At 43.2% G+C, this 20,005-nt stretch overlaps 1 protein-coding gene across 7 annotated transcripts in view; it reads right to left on the reverse strand.

Moving 5' to 3' along the window:
- slit1a (slit homolog 1a (Drosophila)) overlaps positions 1-19,552 on the reverse strand; it is a 102,473-nt gene extending 82,921 nt beyond the window's left edge. For 3 of the 7 annotated variants that reach the window (XM_037781397.1, XM_037781395.1, XM_037781396.1), the window contains exons 1-3: positions 15,819-19,552; positions 12,590-14,119; positions 1,054-1,125 (exon numbers count right to left, since the gene is read on the reverse strand). In XM_037781397.1, the coding sequence (XP_037637325.1) occupies positions 1,054-1,125; positions 12,590-12,798 (281 nt within the window). In that variant the 5' untranslated portion in view covers positions 12,799-14,119; positions 15,819-19,552. The remainder of the gene's footprint in view (positions 1-1,053; positions 1,126-12,589; positions 14,120-15,818) is intronic. The other 4 variants (XM_037781394.1, XM_037781393.1, XM_037781392.1 and 1 more) reach the window with 4 other exon arrangements.
- Between the last annotated feature and the right edge of the window lie 453 nt (positions 19,553-20,005).

Consider the following 20,005-nt stretch of genomic DNA (forward strand, 5'->3'; position numbering starts at 1 on the left):
GTGCATGTGTGGTGGCTGTGAGGGAATCAGAGGCTTTAAGGCCCCGACACACCGAGACGACGGTTGGCCGTCAGACAGTTTGGGGCCGTCTGTGAGCATCCATCTGCCCGTGTCAGAGTTTTTCCGGCCGATTCAGCTTTTTGGCCTAGACAAAGGCGATGTGAGGTGACTCAACCGGTGGCCTTTGTCACCGCTAGTTCTTTGATGTCGGGTTGGTGCGTCTGGGCCTTTACAGCAAGGGAAGCGCTGTCTTTAGTACCCCTGCAAGGAGTCGTTCCTTCTTATTTGCTGGCCGACATGAAGGCATTTAACCTCCATGTGGAGGTAGAAGGTGATGCAGAAAAGGGGGCATGCATAGGAAGACAAGGGGGGACAAGGAACCGAAGGGGAAGACAGGGGGATGGGCGCGTAACATTAAGGCTCGAAAATAGTCCGGCTTTGCTGGGTAGTAGGAATTACGTGCAGCTCATGTTACATTTAAAACATGTTCAAGTCTACACAGTTTCCCCTCCGGTGGTGTTTTTAACACCTATGGCACTACTCACAAGTGTTTGCACGCTCACATGCACACATATAGACACTTTTACAACTACTCTAATACCTGAAGTCACAAGTGCTGTTTAATTTCAACACAGAGGGAGTCAATGACTTCACCTGAATGTGTTAACTGTGTTGAGAGCCTATTTAGGACTGGGCGCTTGTGTACACATTACATGTTGATGTGTGGGAACAGAGGGCAAGTGAGCGTCTAAGGGACAATAAGTGCTACTACAATGTACAGAATACAGTGCGAGAGGAGTCCATTACTTCACTAGCCGCAGTCACTCGGTAGCTTAATGTACTCTGGAGTAGGACTCTTGACAGAAGCATCTCCACTTCACTGGGTTTATGCTAATTTGAGCGGCAAGTCTGTACAACTTGTGAGCTCCGAGGTTAGATACAGCTCAGGTATGCATGAATAGGTAAACTCAGACACGGACATGCACCGCAGATACACATACAAACATCTCATCATCATCATCACCACACGAGAACATGAAGGCGAGTACTTACAGAACTCGGATGTACTTGAGTCCGGCGAAGTCACTCTTGGTGATGCGTGTGAGGTTATTCCCATTCAGCTCCCTGTGAAGACAGACACGCAAACACATATGAATAATTAATCTTTATTCTCCCTCTGAACCTGTTCAGCCTGGTGACTAAAAGAGCAGACAGTGGCACGGATGCATCTTTGTCTACTGATACCTTACTGAGTCAAAATCTTATCTGGAGCTCAACCACATGGTACATCACACACACACACACACACACACACACACACAAACACACAGTGCCCCAAACTGTTTGCAAAAGCATGCCTCTGGTGTAATATATGCAGAGAGTGTATTGTACTGGTGTTTTTATGAAATGCAAATTGCTTTAGATGTTACATGTAACATTGACGGGAGGAATCAGAAAGGTTGTGTCAGAGGTTAAGTTCTAAATCCACTGGGAGATATTAAGAAGTCTGATTAAAATGGAAGCCACATTTGAGCTGCCTGTTTGTCTTTCTATTCCAGCCCTCTCCCACCAACACCCACAACCCCCCTCTCTCTCTCTGTCTGCCCTGTCCTTCTACTATTGGTGAGGATTAGCAGGAGCCAGCGGAGGGGATTTGGGTTGGGCCACAAGGCCAGAAAGCTAAGTGCTGTGGATATAATGGGAGCAGCCTCCCTGCTGGGAGCTGGCCATCGCTGCAAAGGAAGGGAGAGACTAAATAGTTGAAAGGAGAGATTTCTGTTGGCTTCTTACAAGTTAACCATCATCTAACGGCTGACAATAATTATTTCCAAAGTATTTGATAACTCATATTGTATGCTGAACTTGACCGTGGCCCACTGGTTCAGTTACCTCTGCTGATCTAAGAAAGGTTTGCAAAAGACTGTGAAAGGTTCATATTGAACCTCAGCAGCAGATTGTATTCTCATGACAGAGGGAAAAGAAAGCAGGCAAAGCAAGCAAACGGTTCTCTGTGCTACTGCACTTTCTAGCATTATGGGTCAACCACCCTACCCTGACTCCCCCCACCCCAAAGCACAACCAAAAAAACTGGCTCCAAATCTACGCCGAAAGCGCTGGTCTCTCTCCCTCAGTCACTCTCTCCTTCTCTCGTCTAATGACCACTCCTGGGACTGTAGCGCTATGCAGTACGAAAGAGAACGGTCATTATAGACAGATGGTGAGTGTGTGTGTGTGTGTGTGTGTGTGTGTGTGTGTGTGTGTGTGTGTGTGTGCGTGTTTTGATGTGTGTGTGTGTGTGTGTGTGTGTGTGTGTGTGTGTACACAGGTGCATCGACAGGCCAAGCGACAGGGCCACGGGAAATAAATAATGGACTGGGCTTCATTAGCCTGGGCTCCGATACACACACATGTGGTGCTCATTACAGGTGCTTACGCAGATAGGCACACACACATACACACACTTCTCGATTCCCAATGTCTTATCTTCAGGGTGGTCATTGATGATCACACCCGGAGGACATTAAAAAGGAGAAAGATAGAAGAGGAGAAAGGAGAGAAAGACGGTTACAGTGATGGGTGGCAGGGGGGAATATGTGGGAAAATGACTCACATGTAAACAAGTGAAACCACACTTTTCTCCTCGAGCAATGAAGTCTTGTTTTATCCTGTAATAAGACACATGCCATAGTTTCTGCATGTGCTCCGGAGTTGACTAATCAAATCCGTTATGCAACAACATCTCAAAGTGTTTTGTCAGCTGAGATCTGGTAATTGAATGAAATTTAATGTTCCAGGAAACAATGACGCACTACCCTGCTGAAAGTACCCACCATCTTAAAACCATATTGGCGATGCACCTGCTCAGCAACACTGTGACATTTAGGCAATACTCAAATGCCACCAGCAGTCTATGATGTTTTAGCTAGTGAGAATTCACACTGTTTATGACATATTCTGACCTTTTCCATTGACATTTTGCAATCGAAGGAAGCCATGCAATGTTTTCAAGTGCTTGAGATTGCTCAGGTGATAATCGGGTCCTTGAAAATTGCCCAGGTAATAACGTTCCCACTGTGACTCATCTGCTACAAGGATTGAGGACTTGTGCTTGTTGACGTGACCTTCTGTAGTCAACTGTTATACTGCACTGTAAAGAGCACATTAAGAAAATAATATTGTTCTAAGCATGCATTTAGCATAAAAAAGGGAATTGTTCCTAATAAGGTGGACACACTGGGCTTTACAGCCCATATATAGTGTTAAAGCTCCTGGTGTTTGACCCATCTGATTTTGTCTGCTGACCCATGGGAGTATTCGGTCTCTGGGGAAACTCGCCAAGTTACTCCCCTAGTCTGTGAGGATGCTCTGTTGCTCTGGCTGATGGAAAGTAGCTGGGATTCACATCAGCTTTAGACCGGGAAGTAATTTTTCGCATGTGCACACACACACACACACAGTAGTGGTGTACATATGGTCAGTGAACTTTGGTGCTCAGTTCTGCATGGATGAACAAATCTAGGTGAACCCACAGCTACAAATACAGAAAGGTAAGAGAAATATGGACTCTAGACAAAGACGTGCATAAAGTCTGGAGCCTGGAGTCAGCGGCGCTCGTCTCTGTGTTGATTCAACATCTAAATAAGGGCACTGTTATGCCAAAGTAATATACCGTGTCAATGCCTCAAAGAAAAATCTGCTGTTTATTAGCTCTAATATCAGTGACTGCTACTTTCTTTGTTTTACAATCAAAGGAGGCTAAGCAATGGCTTTTGGCACAGCAGCAAAGGCACGTTCACTCCTTTCATAGACAGATGTTTTGTAGTACAGTACTGACTTGGTGTGGGTTTTCACATTACAGTACTGCAGTATTACTTTAGAGGCAGAAAATGATTAAGTCTCATTCCCAGTTCCTACAGCGAAGGATTTCCACCTCCAACTGCTTCAGTCAAATCCATTCCATCCTCTGGAAACTCCGCAAGGATTCCCAGTGCTGACACACTTCCTGGACAGCAAGTGGATTTATGACATCACTATCTAATCCCTCTTCATCTTCCGTCTCAAGCTGATTGATACCTGGGAGTACTTCCTGGTGCACCTTCCCTCGGGCGGACACGCGGCAGCTACGCTCCACCGCTTCACATCTCTATAATTCAAAAAGGGGCTCGGAGCGCTGCTACAATGCTGAAAAACTCATTATGTTTATTTCTGCCAGCTGTTGGGGTCCCTCGGCTAAAGGGGGACCTGGTTCGAATTGAGCAACGTTACATGAAATGAAACCCCAAGACAAGAGGGAGGATAAGCAAACAGACTGGCTCGCTAAGGCCTGTGTACAGGCACACTCGCGCAGATACAAACATCCACATGTGCTCTGTTTCTTACACACATACACAAAGACCATATAAATATACTGTATCACGGAATGAACACAAGCACACCTACTGGCATGTACACAAACAGTGCCCGTGGGAGCTGACCAGAGCAAAAGAACGTAATGATCACAAGAGAAACTACTGTTGGCTGTACAGCTTTTCACCAACACCAAGTAATAGTCTTATGCTCGCAGCCACAAAACAACTGGCAAATGCAAAACTTACTCAGGTTGTGGCAAAAAGTAGGCAGGACAAGACACAATATAGCCAGGGTTGCAAACACAGACTGTATATAAAGATGGACGACATGACAGCTCCCTATAAAGTGAAGCCAAAACATCTTGATCGCCCCCTGGTGGCTGGCTGCAGTACAGGTCATAAACCCCTCCCCTCCACGTTAGTGGATGAGACATGGGCCAAAATAAAAAGTCACGTCGAATAAATTTTCCCTAAAGACAGTTTCTGTCATTTTAGGTAGTTCTTATCACGCTGATGTATGTTCAAGTGTTAATTTCTCTTATAAGTTTGTTATTAATTAGTTATTTGATGCTATGAGACGTTGTGATTGACAGCTGTGACTGACAGCTGCTCTGAGTAAAGTAGTTGTGGAGCCGGAGGCTCGGCAATTGTACGAGAGAGGAGATTTAACATTAACTTTCTATAACGAGTCTGTGTAAAAGAACGTGTCAATTTTATAAAAAATTTAGTTATACAGATATTATGGTTAGTTCTAGCCAAACAGCTACCATGGTGCTAATGTAGCAGCTAGGTGGCTAGCCAAGACAGTGCCTCATGCTAGCAAGTGATTGGCTCGGGCGGGTGTGTGGGCGCGACGTCGATACCGCGGCTGCACAGACTCTGACTCCAAATGATGTGAAATCTTAAGATAGTATCTGGAATATTTTTGCTTCACTATTGTACATAAGGAGGAAGTGGAGACCTGTCGTCCATCCACTGTATTTAACCTGTCTTTGGTTGCAAACATGGCTAACAGGCTAACAATAGCATTTCACAAGTTGAAAATAGTGCGTTTTATCAAACACTTGCACTTAATTCCCTGTCTTCACACTCACACACACTACCTCAGGACAACCTGAAGCAGCAACATGATAAGCCTTTATCAAACGGGACATTGGTGAGTGAACAAAGTTCATTCAGACTGAAATCTACATGAGGCCAACAAATCAGGATTTTGACTGGAGGTAAATGCCTCTTCCTCTTTGAAATTACACTTAAATGACTTATCAAGGTGTTTATTTTTTGCAGTGCAGTCATTCTGTATCGCTGCTGTGAGCACCACAGGACCATTTGTCCTGAACAGCTTTAGCCTGGCAGGGAAGACAGCAGCCAGCTGATTGAGGATCGGTGGCACAGTGGCTGTCCAAACTCCTCGCTGTGGAAACAATCTGATGATCAGAAGCCCGAGGTCTCGTACAGCCCGAGCGTGGATGCTCATTAACCACTATCACACACTGATAATGCCATTTGACCAGAACCAGCGAGCGTTCTCCCTAATGAATGAACTGAACAGGTTGAGAAGCTCCGGAAGAGAGAAGCATTCCTCCTCCTGCAGACTCTGCGACATATGGACGTGACAGCCGTGAAACACGCAGGAGGAAAGAAAGGGGGGGGGGGAACCATAAAGTCACTGAGAGACAGAAAGAAGACAGTGTTGTTAGCTGACTGAGAGCGACGGTGTGGAGCAGTGTGGTGGAGTGTTGAGGAGCTGACGGGCTGTCTGGCAAACGTCAGTATAGAAATGAGGCCTGCTAGACTATGAGGAGAAAGTGACCTACATACTAGTTGGTCCAACAGGCTACGGAACCAGGCGGTACCATCCGGGCTCACAACAACCTCCTACACAAAGATAGAGAGACTGAGAAAGTGAAAGAAAGAGAGAGAGAGAGAGAGAGAAAGCAGACCACCATGACCAAAATAACACACTCTTAAAACGCAACTGGAACACTTCTATCCACACTGAGAGGTCAGATTTCTGCTCAGCTCGAACAAAACATTCACTCTCCATTGAAATGTGGCTTTCAGACGAGCAGTTAAGGCCCTCCACTGTACATTTTTAGCGTGCGTGTGCGTCAGCGAGCGTCTAAGTGTGTGTGCGCAAGGACGTCTGAGAGTGTTTTCCCAGCTTCTGGGCTTCTCAAGGGCTATTTACAGTTTTCATTCTGCTCAGTCAGGCCTCGGGAGCAAGATTACAGATAGGAAAGGTAAACATGAAGCAGATCCGACACATGCACTGCACACAGACACACACACACACGCACACACACACACGCACACACACACACACACACACACACACACACACACACACACACACAACCTCTTCTCAGAGCCTTGACCCATGCAGGGTCTCCTGCATCTTGCAGAACGGCTACCGGTAAAAGTCAGGGACCGAAACCCAAGCATCTATCTTTTGCTGTTTTTACCTGGCCTTCACACTACAACAACAACCTTGACAAGGAGACTGTGAGTTTTATTTCAAGTGGCAGATGCTGCTGTAAGCAAAAACCAGAGAGACTGTGAGATTTGAAAAAGGAGCCACCTGAAAAGACAAGGGAGGAAAATAGCAAACAGCCACTTTCTGATCAAACATGGATAACTTCTGACACACTCTCAGGCCAAAGTGAATCAATTAAACATCTGTTCCAGTATGTGTTACTGCTACAGGCTGGAATAGGAACACACACAGGGCTGTAGTAGACGCAGAGACTGAAGGGTCTTTCATGGTTTGTACTGTATCTGTAGTTTGTTCAGTGACAGACGCTGAGGTTCTGTTGTGGCTTTGAGTCCCGCATGAAGGCACTTAGGCTGTATGAATGTGTACTTTGACTGTATCATGTGGACAAAAACATCTGCTCCGCCACATCTATTATGTTTCAGTTATTCCACACAGAAGACTGAGAAGACGTTTGCCTGACAGATGTGCGCTGACGACTGGTAATTTGATGGATGCTGCATGTGTGCTCGAATCTGTCTGTTGATCCCCGAGAATAAAGAGTTGCTCTATGTGCGGCCCTCTCTCTCCCCCAACTGAGCACGCTGATATCTGCCTTCCTTCAGCTCTATGCAAAGATAAGCTCATCCGCTAACAGATAACCCCACTGCAAAAGCTGTAATGATAAGTCAATCACGCGATTCAAGAGAAAATGTATCTGCAACAATCAAGTTATTGTTTTGGTCATATTTAAAGGACCAGTGTGTAACATTTAGGGGGATCTATTGGCAGAAATGGAATATAATATTTATAAGTATGTTTTCTTTAGTGTATAATCACCTGATAATAAGACTCATTGTGTTTTTGTTACCTTAGAATGAGCCGTTTATATCTCCACAGAGTCCGTCATGTTGCACCGCCATGTTTCTACAGGAGCCCAGAACAGACAAACCAAACACTGTAAACTTTTCTTGCTCGGGCCAGAGACGATAACGTTACGCCATCGCCGCCGCTCTCTCTCTCTCGCTTCACCACTCCACTCACTTCCCACGTACACACACACACACACACTCTAAGCACTCTACTCTTACAACAACTGGCTGTAGAGAGGGCCGTTCGCGTTTTCACATCGGCCACCGTAGCAATCCTACACGCTTGGCACACGAGAGAAGTTGTAATCTCCAACCTCACCGCTAGATACCGCCAGATCCTACACACTCTTCCTTTAAAGCAAAAATGTCAAACATTTACTGGTTTCAGCTGTTAAAATGTGAAAATGTGCTGCTTGACATTGTCATATATAATAGTTAACCAAATCTCTTCTGAAAAAACAAGACATTTGAAGACCTCTCTGGACTTTTATGGACAAAACTAATAATAATTGACAGATTAAACAACTAATCTGTTTTTTGAGAATTATGGCCAACTTCAGCAGAGCACATTAAAACACTCCAATGTTGCACTGAACACAGCGCTGATGTGATAAGTGCGCAGACCGACGGGGATCTCAAGCGGCCCTTGAATCTGAATCGCTGCCCATAATTTCCTCTCAAACTTGCATCACATCAAAAGCTTCCAGACTAGCGTGAAATGCGGATTACGAAGGCATATCTACAACGTCAGGAGAGTGTTCACCGATGTGCAATTTAACACACACACACACTCACACACACCCTTCACTCTTCATTGCCCGCTTCTTACTGGCTAGCCAGGAGGGTTAAAAGGAAAGATGGACTTCTGAGAGATGAAAGGTGATCTAGGTGGATTCTCCCAATTCGATTTTCACGGTCTGCTGAGATACAGCCACTCTTAGATAGGCGTGCAAAGCAATCACGCATGTACGCTCAACATATGCACATGCTCACACACATCATATCTAAGCATGTCAGACACGCACAAGTAAAAAATAAAGTGCATGCATTGGTGTTGGAAGGCATTCTTTGACACACACACATCCCATTGATGGGGTCATTTCTTAGCTCTCATGAGCACAATCACACACTTCCATGAAGTAGCTGCGCTCATCAGGAGAGCAGGCCGGCGGGTGTGGGGTGAGTTTAGACACACAGCAGCTGGCTTTGATGCTCAGCAGTCTGTCATCACTCTGCTTAGACAAGCAACGCTCTTATGCTACATGTATGTAAATTGTAAAAGTGACTAAATGCTTAGACCAATTTTTAAAAAAAAACAGCACATAAAAGCAACAACTTTGGCCTTCAATACCTATATTACAACATAATTTGTGTGACAGAAGACTCACAAGACAGCTCACAAAATACTGAACTCAAAAGATAGTGATGGAGTCCGCCTCAATATTCAGTACAAGAGAAAAGACCACAGCTGTGTAGCGCAGGCAGTAAATTGAAATGACTGAGTCCCAGGCCTGTAATTTCACAATCCTCCGCTGAGCATAAACATTCTCTGAATGATCTTCATTCCAGGCATTATCACTCCTCACGGGATTACCGGCTATGAGGATGGATATATTAGACTGTAAAAAAAAAGGACCTGAATGAAATTCAGTCTGCCTTAGGGCTCGACTTATTTTGCCCTTTATAATAAATAACACTTCATTCTCTGCTTTATTGATTCATTAGCTTTGTGGTCGAGTTACACGTCTCTTCACTCCTCTGCGCAGTAATCCCTTCATTACCACCTCGGTTACTGTGCCAGCCTCGCCTTGAAGGATCTCCTCATCCCGCTCTCGACCCCCACAGCTCCACCCCTCACCCCACTTCTTTGTCTTTTCCCATCTCGCTCTTTCCACTTTAGTCACATAGCCAGAGTTGGCAGGTAAGTGGGCAGGCCGTGTTCAGTCTTGTCAGGGTAAATTATGGATCAGGTGGCCGGTGAGCTGTCAGTTGTACCAGCTATGAGCTGGTGCCAAAAACACCGCAGGCATTCCCTGGCACATGCACACACACACACACCTCCCACCTCCAACCCCCCCCCCCCGCCCCCCAAATACATAAACATGGTTATCGAAGCGATGGAGCCCCCCTCATCTTCAACCACCAAACCTCATGTGTTTTCATCTAACATTACTTATTCACCGCACGCATGCTCGCATATGGAGGCACATGCTCAAGTTTATGAACAAACACACAAGTGAACCTCAGATTTATACAGGCATGCACGAAAACACACAAACACACACACACATATGGCGTGCAGCCTCCTCCTCCTCCTCCTCCTCCTCTTCCTCCTCCTCCTCCCCTATTCTGGAATAGCTCCAACGTATCCCCCAAATCTCAGTACAGGGTATGTTCTGGCACAGAAATCATCAATACACTGGCTTTTTGCAATTAGATGAAGGTACACACACACACACACACAGTTCCTCCGCTTGTGCAAATCAACTCATTCACAGATGAGAGACACACTTAATCTAAACAGCAGGGCTGTTTGAGAGATAAAGCAGGGAGAGAGAAGGGCTGTTCAATACCTGTCCACCTAAAAGAACCTTTACTGTCTTGTGTAAAGTCACTTTAATCAACCTTACAGATGCTGATTTTCTCTCAGCATATAGCCTGATATCAATGTGATTACCATGTGCTATTTTGCCACAAGGAAAGAGATGGTGAGAGAGGATGGATGCAGAGGGGGGAGGGAGCGGCCGGTGGCCCGTACGAGGCAGGCAGGGTGTGATTTTAATACGTGGAGCTTCACAGTCTCATTACAGGCTTCAGTCTGAGGAGCGCAGGGGTCAGACCTGATCCAAACCCACACTGACAAGTGCAAATGGGATTCTGCTGTCTGTCTCAACACCCTCCATACACACACCCCACCCCACAAACACACATTCTCCCAAAACCAACCCCCTCCTTCTCTAACACACACACACTATCTCCCAAAAGCATCACCCTGTATACATTAGCGCAAACACACAGATATCCATAAACACACAGCAAAGCAGACCGGTGAAGTGCAACCTCTTCTACTTTGTTCTTGTCTGCATCTGCGTTCCTTCCCAACACTGATACTACGCCACCTCCTTCCATTAAAGTGAGGCAATTTTGCAACACTTGTAATCTTTGTAATTGAAATGAATTTCTACAAAGAAAAAGCTTGTGTTAACATTTTATGTTAAAGTCGAGGGCCACCGACTTCTATAAAAAACTCGACTAACTCATTACTCATCTTTGACCCCCGGTAGCGGTTGCACAATATCATTCACGTAAACACACATTTTCCAAATGCGTACACATAAATCTAGCTATGCACATGGGACCATCGTGCGAGGCCGGGTGGGCTGCGTTGACTTGCACAATCACCTTGATGAATCACCCTATGTAACGGCCTGCACAAGAGGATAGACTATTGTTAAGTAGTGCCTCTCCGTGGAGACCGGCTATCTTCTACATGACCTACACACACAGCTAACACATGCACCACACACACACACACACACACAAAAAAAAGGCAACGACCCAGGAATAAATTACACGTGACCTTTATACGCATCATGTTTAAAATGCAGCATCCTGAGACGTGCTTGAAAACATCCAGAGATGTTACAACGATAAAATCCCCTTGCTGTACATGACCTATGAATGCACAAACAACTTTTAACACAAAAATGCTCTTGATTTGAGGGGCAGGGTATATTTCCAGTGTGAATGGCCATTCATGTAAAAGGAAACCACAAAATGACCATGTTTCCTCTCCGCTTCGATGTTGAACCAGCATGTGCACATAAGCAACCCGGAAACATGCAGACCGCCAGGCAAAAAAAAAAAAAGGTGTTCTTAGAAATTAAATATGAAAAACATAAAATATGCAGCCAGCTCCCACTATGCCAACGCTGCCTCTGACACAGGCTTTCTCTCCTCCGTTCCCACCGCATGTTTTATTCACGACTGATATTCTAAAAGCTGAAATAGAACAATCTATTTCCCCTTGCACTCCTCACTTCTGATTTACAGATGAATATTTCAGAGGAATGTCAGAAAAGACGGAGAAACTCAACTCCGCGAGCCGGCGTCTGCCTCACCTCTCCCTCCATCTCCCACCCTCCCTCCCTCCGTTTTTACAAGACAGCTACGTGATCCTCGTGCAAGACTCACTTAAGTAGCAGATTTGCTTAATTTTCTACATGATTTAACAATTTGTGGAGTGAGTGTGCAGGGAGGCAGGAGAAGGGGGTGAGAGGGGAGTCTTTGGCCCTGGAGTGGAGGAAAGTGAAAAGGGGGGAAAAAAGAGATAAAGAGAGGCACACAGTGCTGCACAGACAGGAAACATGTTCCCAAACATAACAGAATCTGAGCTATATCCACAGGACCAGACAGCAAATCTGGTTCTGTCTCACAGAAATTTAAAATTTAAACTTTACGTAAAACTTTGTCTTTTTAATTTCTAAATGTATATCACATTAAAAAGTGGAGGAAAAATATAGACTCCATTCATTTGCTTTTAGGATTTAGAAAGAAATATAAAATACATAAGCAGGTAAGTAAATTATGGACACATGTGAAAGGCACACATCTGCTCCTGCTCTTTCCAGTCCCTCATGCCTATTTATACCTGACTGGAATGCCAGTGAGTGACTGACATACACACACACACACTCACACATATACGCACACACACGCAGCTTTACAGGCAGAGCTATTGTTCTCTTTCAGTCTAAGCAAAGTCATGTGCACCACTACAATATACTGTAGCAAGGAAACAGAAGGGAAACAGTGAATAAAGAAGACAGAGGGACACAGTCAGGGAGTTTCTCTATCACACATTGACACACACAAGGAGTACAGATGGTACTCACAGTCTTTCAGTGGTGCGGGGGATATTCCTTGGCATGGTTTTGAGACCCAGTCCATGGCAGTCCACTGTGGTGCCACTGCAGGTACACAGGGCTGGGCATGCACTGGCACTGCCCAGGAGCAGAGCGGAGAGCATCACCACGCACATCCAGAGCGGCTGCCCGGCCAGCCTGCCCATGCCTGCCCCAAAAGAGCCACCTCTGACGGGCATATTCACCACCACTGCAGCCAATTCTTCTTCAACAACTCTGTCCACCTTTCTCTGCAAAAAAAAAGTCCTGCTACACCTTGCCAAGTCCTCTAAAAAATAAATCTATATTTGTGGTGAATATAACAAAATAAAACAAAATTATAACTAATATTTTCCTCTTAGCTGTGAAGCAAAAATCCTTTTTGTTCTTCTTCTAGATTTCTTTTGATGTAGGTATGACGTCCACCACAGTTTGCTGATGTAAAAAAAAAAAAAGGCTGTTTTCTTTCTCTTATTTTCTCCTGGCAAACTCTTCTCCTCTCTTGTCTTTGTGGAGTTGCTGTGCTCTGGTCTGCACACGTCTGCGTCTCTGTCCTCCTCTCACTCAGTCAGTCCCGCTCTGCTCTGCTCGCCTGAAGAGAGAGGGAACAGGGAAAGAGCAGAAAGAGAAAAAAGCCACTCTTTCTCTCTCTCTCTCTCTCTCTCTCTCTCTCTCTCTTACACACACACACACACACACACCAGTCATCCATCACAAGGATCTACAAATAGCAGAGCCCCCCGACTCCACCCCTACCCCTCCTCTCCTCCCCCACTCCTCACACAACACCCCCCCCCCCAGAACCCTGCCTGAACTCACTCTCATTCTCCAGATCCCTTTTTCGTTCCCTTGATTCTATTCACAATACAAATCTACCCCAAGTATCTTTCTTTTTATGTTTTTTTTTTCACTCACTCCACTCCTTTTCTCTCAGGTTTACCCCCAGGCAAACCCCTATAGAGAGAGAGACCTAACCTGCATGACACTGCATAACCCCTGCCCGAAGGGAGAGGCTGAGGGGAGACTGGGCTGTGTGTGTGTGTGTGTGTGTGTGTGTGTGTGCGTGCGTGTGTGTGCGTGTGTGTGTGTGTGTGTGTGTACATGTAACGAAGGAGAATCCACCAGGGAAGAGAGGAATCAACACCTCAGTCCTTGGAGGCAAGAAGCCGGAATAAATAATCCGTAAACGTGGGTCTTAACATGTAGATCAAGTGTGGCCACACACACACACAGAAGCTGCAGCAGGGAACTGGAATGAAAAAGCACACACACACACACACACACATATACAGTATACACAGACATACAAATATTCATGATCTGTGGGGAGGGCAGACCACAGCCATAAATAGTAAGTCAACATAATATTTTAAGCACAGCATAGGCACCGGGACAGAGATTATATCCTAATATATACAAATGAAAAGACAAACTACTACACTCACAGCCATACCTGCTCTGATATTTGGATTTATGGCAGCAACTGGCACACAATCCCCCTCTTAATGCCAGGACCGTGCCCTGAAAGGGGATTCAAAGACATAAACTGGACTGAGAAGTGTTGAGAAAGGAAAATTGAATGATAATACACAGGCCATTATTTACTTTAAACTGGAATTCTTAATAAATATAATTTTGCAAAAGGTTGACATTGAGTTAGAACAGTGGATATATTAAGAGTCCAGCTGCTGTTGACAGTGTAATTGTAGCTTTCAGGAAACGTTTACGGATGCATATTGATTTGCAGTTCGTGGAATTGCAAATCAGTATTGTGGATGTGGGTAGGAAACGGACCTCTTGTTTTTATGGGTTCAAACCAAAGCGCATCGTTCACATTTATCCACACAGGGAAAAAAATGGTGATGCTCTAAAACGAGGTACAGAAAAGTGAGAGAAGTTAAAGAAGGAAGAAGAGCAACAACAAAACATCTTCTTGCATAACTTTCATTGAACCAATGTGTAATGATTAGATCCTGAATATCTGTGAATCTGCATACTGATCACCATCAGGCACTCTTGAGTAACACTGGATCAGCTGATAAATGGCACAAAACCAATAACTAACACTTAGAACGCTTTCCTATTACACTGTATATAAATATTAGTTGCCAGTTTAACACCCCCTCATGTAAGGTAGTGCACCGGCAACCAAGGAGGTAATTATATGTTATTGGTTTAATGCCATTTAGCAGCAGATTCAGCATTAGAAGAATGATTCATCAGGTGCTCATGTAGAGATTCACAGATATCTAGGAACTAGGGCTGTCAAAGTTAACGTGATAATAACACATTAACGCAAATTAGTTTTAACGCAACTCATTTTTTTAACGCATTAAGGCAGCTTGCGATTTTTAGGTTGTAGCGGGCTCAGATTCAAAGCTGGAGTGAAGATACTGGCGTCATATGAAACTAGAAAACCTAAGAAATCCATGCTTGTTGTGGAGGAGGCTAAATAACGCTCCAAACTTATGCTAAATTTTGGTGAGGAAAAACTGGCATGGCCATTTTCAAAGGGGTCCCTTGACCTCTGACCTCAAAATATGTGAATAAAAATGGGTTCTGTGGGTATCCACGAGTCTCCCCTTTACAGACATGCCCACTTTATGATAATCAAATGCAGTTTGGGGCAAGTCATAGTCAAGTCAGCACACTGACACACTGACAGCTGTTGTTGCGTGTTGGGCTGCAGTTTGCCATGTTATGATTTGAGCATATTTTTTATTCTAAATGCAGTACCTGTGAGGGTTTCTGGACAATAATTGTCATTGTTTTGTGTTGTTAATTGATTTCCAATGATAAATATATACATATATTTGCATAAAGCAGCATATTTGCCCACTCCCATGTTGATAAGAGTATTAAATACTTGACAAATCTCCCTTTAAGATACATTTTTAACAAAAATGTGCAATTAATTTGAGATTAATCATCATTAATCATGGACAATCATGCGATTAATTGCGATTAAATATTTGAATGGATTGACAGCCCTACAAAGAACTAACTATTATACACTGGCTCATACATTTATTTGCAAAGCATCGGTCTGTTTTTGTGTGGTCTGCTTTTCTCTGTGTTGTACAACTCACTTCTACTGTTGATTAATTAGAAGTTAGTTGTTGTTGTTCCTTACTTTCTTGATAACTACTCAGTTTTTAAAAACTAAAAATATAAAAATTGGTGCTTCACTAAAACTAAACTAAAAGTAAGAAACAATCACCTCAGCTATCCTCAGCCATGGTTTTGCACGGCTCAGCTCGAGCCACTCTGGTCTACGGCGGGTTTTGTCTTGCAGGGTGGATCCCTCCCAACATAAACATCAGCACAGTCCCACAGACCCAAGAACCCCATTCACTTTACAACAAAAGGGACAAAGAGAATCAGGCAGGGAGGATGCAAGCAGAAACATTTCATTTAATGTGCATCTGTCTGCTTTGTTGCTTGACCAACTGGAAACGTGTACATATGCTGTGCACATGCAGGTGTACACACCTCTAAACAAGCTCCATCTGTCCCGATAAAAGTGTCAGTGCCGTGTAGATCTCCCTTCTATGAATGGCTAATTAAAGAGGAGACAGTGGTGTTTAGTGGTAATGGGGGGTGGTGGTAACATCCCTCTGCTCTCACCGAGTCGTGATAGGAATGCACACAAATACACAACAGGAATTATTCTGCAGCTCTCAAAGCCGTGGGAGGACATGGCAGCGATTTACAATTAGTGCGGGAGAGGAGAGTTTTCAAAACATACGAGCTCACCAACAATTGACTCTGATGAGGAAATAACTGCAATTAATGTGGAATAGCACCCAGTTTAAAAGTTCACAGTAGTGCCGAAGCCTCTGGAGTTCAATGAATATTTTCCTACAGCTTGTATCCCAAAGTTAGAAACCGAAGAACCAAACGTTCATCAAGACGAACCTAGAAGCTGCTCGTGGCTGAATAGAGGAATAAATTTGTTAGTTCCTACATGCCTGACTCACAAAACTGAAATGTGCTTGATAGAGAGGAAGAAAAAAACAGAAAGAGACCAAATTTAGCATCCAGAAAATTCCACAGCATGCTTCAAACCCAAGTTATTTGTATTTCACCATCAGAAGAGATGTGCCTCAGAGAAAAAGGCAAGAAATATTCCTCCACTGTCCAGTGTTGAACAAAACAAATTTAAATACAAAACTATGCCGGAGTCTACAAAAGTATTTTAACCTTGAATTGCAGTGTGGTATTTCACTATTTAGACAGAATTAGCTCCCTCTGAAAGGCATTTTAACGCATACATTTAAAGCTAAATCACATCCACTCATCATATATGCTTGTGGGTTTGTGTGCACTCCAGATAATGTAAAGTTGATTATAGTACGATGGACTCATTTTACAGTCATCATGCTCATTCTGGAGCAGGAATGCTAAATAAAAACCCCTCCGGAGCTTTGGCTGTAAAACAATACTATTCCTATCATGGAGGCTGTCTGATGTATATTTACAGAACATGAGAAAAAGCAGACCCATTCTCACAGATGTTTACAACGTATACTTACAATACCAAACATGCATTGACATGGACACCATAATGACACACTGAGACATTCCTCCTATTGGAGAGCTGCCTTCGCTCATATACTATCCACCCACTCGCCCTCCAACTCCGTCAAATATGTTCAATTTGGGGCAAATCAGTTACTGCAAACGGCAACAAATTTGGTGGCCTTTTGGGTATTTATTGGTCATATTTAGCCTAAAACTGATTTACATTTAAAATATGACATCTCTGCAAATTTCAGCACGTCTTCCTTTTTCTTCTTTGCTGCCATGGACACTATAAGCCTAAGAGTTTACAAGCATTGCTGGCTGCTTTCTGGCTGTAGGACATTGGGACATGTACTGTTAAAGTTAAAGTTAGAGGTCAAAGGAAGAGAAATTGAGAAGCGTAAAGTAACATTTTTTGTCTTTAAGAGAAATATTGTAAGTGGGTTGTAATATGCAGTTGCCACTAGGCTAATATATTTCAGTTTTGATATATTACTGAAGAGTTTTTCTTATTTTTTTATATTGAGTGTTCACATATAAACTTATTTAGGTTATTTAACAGTACAGGAAGCAGACAACAGTTGTCTCTATTTTGACCGGAGGATGTTGTACCTATAGCTGACACATTATTTGCAACTAAACAGCATCACCTTGTGGCTGCAAGTAAAACTGCATCACACAGCTACAGAGAGCAATATTACTCAAATTCCAGGCAGGGCAAAGAAATGAAAAACACCATAATTCACAAGGTGATGCTGTTAAGTTGCAAATAATTAAGCTAGAGGTACAACATCTCCTTTGATCTGGTCAAAATAAAGGAAACTGTTAAAGACAGGTCAATATGAGAGAAATGTGCTGCAAGTAAAACTGTATCACACAGCTACAGAGAGCAATATTACTCAAATTCCAGGGAGGGCAAAGAAATCAAAAAACACCATAATTTAGAAAAAGTGGTGAAACAAGAAAAGGTTCATAACCACGTCTCCATTCTACTAAAGCACACGTACAGAGCTCAGCTTGATGTCTTTTAATTACAGTGAGTTGCATAGCTTCACAGTAGCATCAATATCCTCAGTTTACATGTTGACTATTATCACATTATAGTTGAATTGTAACAGCTTGGCAGAGTGACCACTGAAGTGGAAACTGCTACTGAAAGAGTAAGACAACAAGCAGGGTTTGGAAAGTGGCTCAAACTCTCCCAGAAAGCACCTGGGTTAGCAACCACAGTAGAAGGCAAACAACAAACTTTCATTTGCATTCAACTAACCTTTGAAAATAAAAATAAAGATAAAAAAATATAGACAATGAAAAATTAAAAATCATAAAAATCTTGCACTAAATAGCTGAATAACTCTAAAGATATAAATGCACATAAAGCTATAAACTGTATACAATGTTGCATAAGAATCAAACCTAGCCTGAGAAAAAATAAAATATAAAAAGCAAAACCAAGATGTAGTTTAAAGTAGCAGTAGTGTACAGGATCACAGTGTTCTTTAGTATCACTGAAGATTTGAGCAAGTGGAAACAAAGACAAAACTATTTATATAATCTACACGAGCTGGTCCTTTGGCCGTTCACTCGGTATCGCCCATCCCACATTCTTCATTCTCTATCAGTCCTCACTCCCCTATTTTACTCACACTTGAATTAATTCTTTATAGAAATCACAGCACACTCTTAAAGCTATCTGGAATTCAAAGAGAAAATATTAAATTAAAATGTGCATTATACAGTCATTTAAGATCTATTCACTTTAAGGCACATCTCAGAATTCGCCACTTTTCTAATCAAAGTCTTGAACGGTCTGCATCGACTGTGTGAGTCCAACTAACCTACTATAACTTACAAACAAATGTAACATTTAAATAGAAAAGCATGCACGTCACATTTTATCAATACATCTGATGCACTGGATTCCAGGATTTGGAAAAACAAGATAAGAAATAAAAAATAAATACAATAAGGTTTGCAAATTAAATAAACAAGTTTCAGTCAATGATAAAGCTAAACACCCACAAATTCACTGGCGTAAATATAATATCACTCACATCCTTGTGAATGAACAAGAAATACAGACATTAAGATGAACTGCCTATAGACTGGGAAAGAAAACTGGTAAATTGCATTGACTTAAAATAAAGCACGGAACATCCTCACTGTTGTCCATTAACCTCTTTATGCCCCTTTGCTTAAGTAAAACTTACTAGACTTCAGACTTTCTTGCTCTCTTACCAACATCTAAGACATAAACTTACTTTTTGAGGGGAAAAATCAGCCGAGTACAGATCCAAACATGGTGTCAAAACAAAGCTGTGCAGCCTTACACTGTTTAGTTTGTGTCGACGCCTCAAGAAGATCCTTTAATACCCCTAACATAACAGTCGGCCTGATGTTTCCTTAGTTGTGAAGATCACATTCTTTTAAAGCCGATCAATCCTGGATGAGATGAGAAGAGAGAGGGAGAAAAAAAGATTAGGTAATTTTTAATCCTTTCAGCAGAGAACATCAGGCATCATTAGCAATGTAAGCAGCAGCGAGTCAAAGTGAGGCCAGACTTGCCTCCCTGTGGTGAACCACAGACGGATGGCTGCAAGAGCAGAAAACTCCTTCAGCGCAGTCATGAGGAAAACGACTTGTCACTGGTTGATGACACTTTTAGGAGTGAATCGTGCTGTCCCATGATTTAAATGTGACATTTTGATTGGTTTGGTTTAAATAAAAGAGAATTACTACTTGAGTGTTTCTCCATACATGTCCATCATCACCATGGGGGAATATTACAATTTCACTGTTCTCAAACATTTTGAATTGGCCAGTCAGTCATCCTGACGTTGTAATGTCAAGATATACTGTACCTGCTGTAGCCTACAGGACCAC

Source organism: Sebastes umbrosus, chromosome 10 (genome assembly GCF_015220745.1).
Source record: "Sebastes umbrosus isolate fSebUmb1 chromosome 10, fSebUmb1.pri, whole genome shotgun sequence".
NCBI classification, from domain to species: domain Eukaryota; kingdom Metazoa; phylum Chordata; class Actinopteri; order Perciformes; family Sebastidae; genus Sebastes; species Sebastes umbrosus.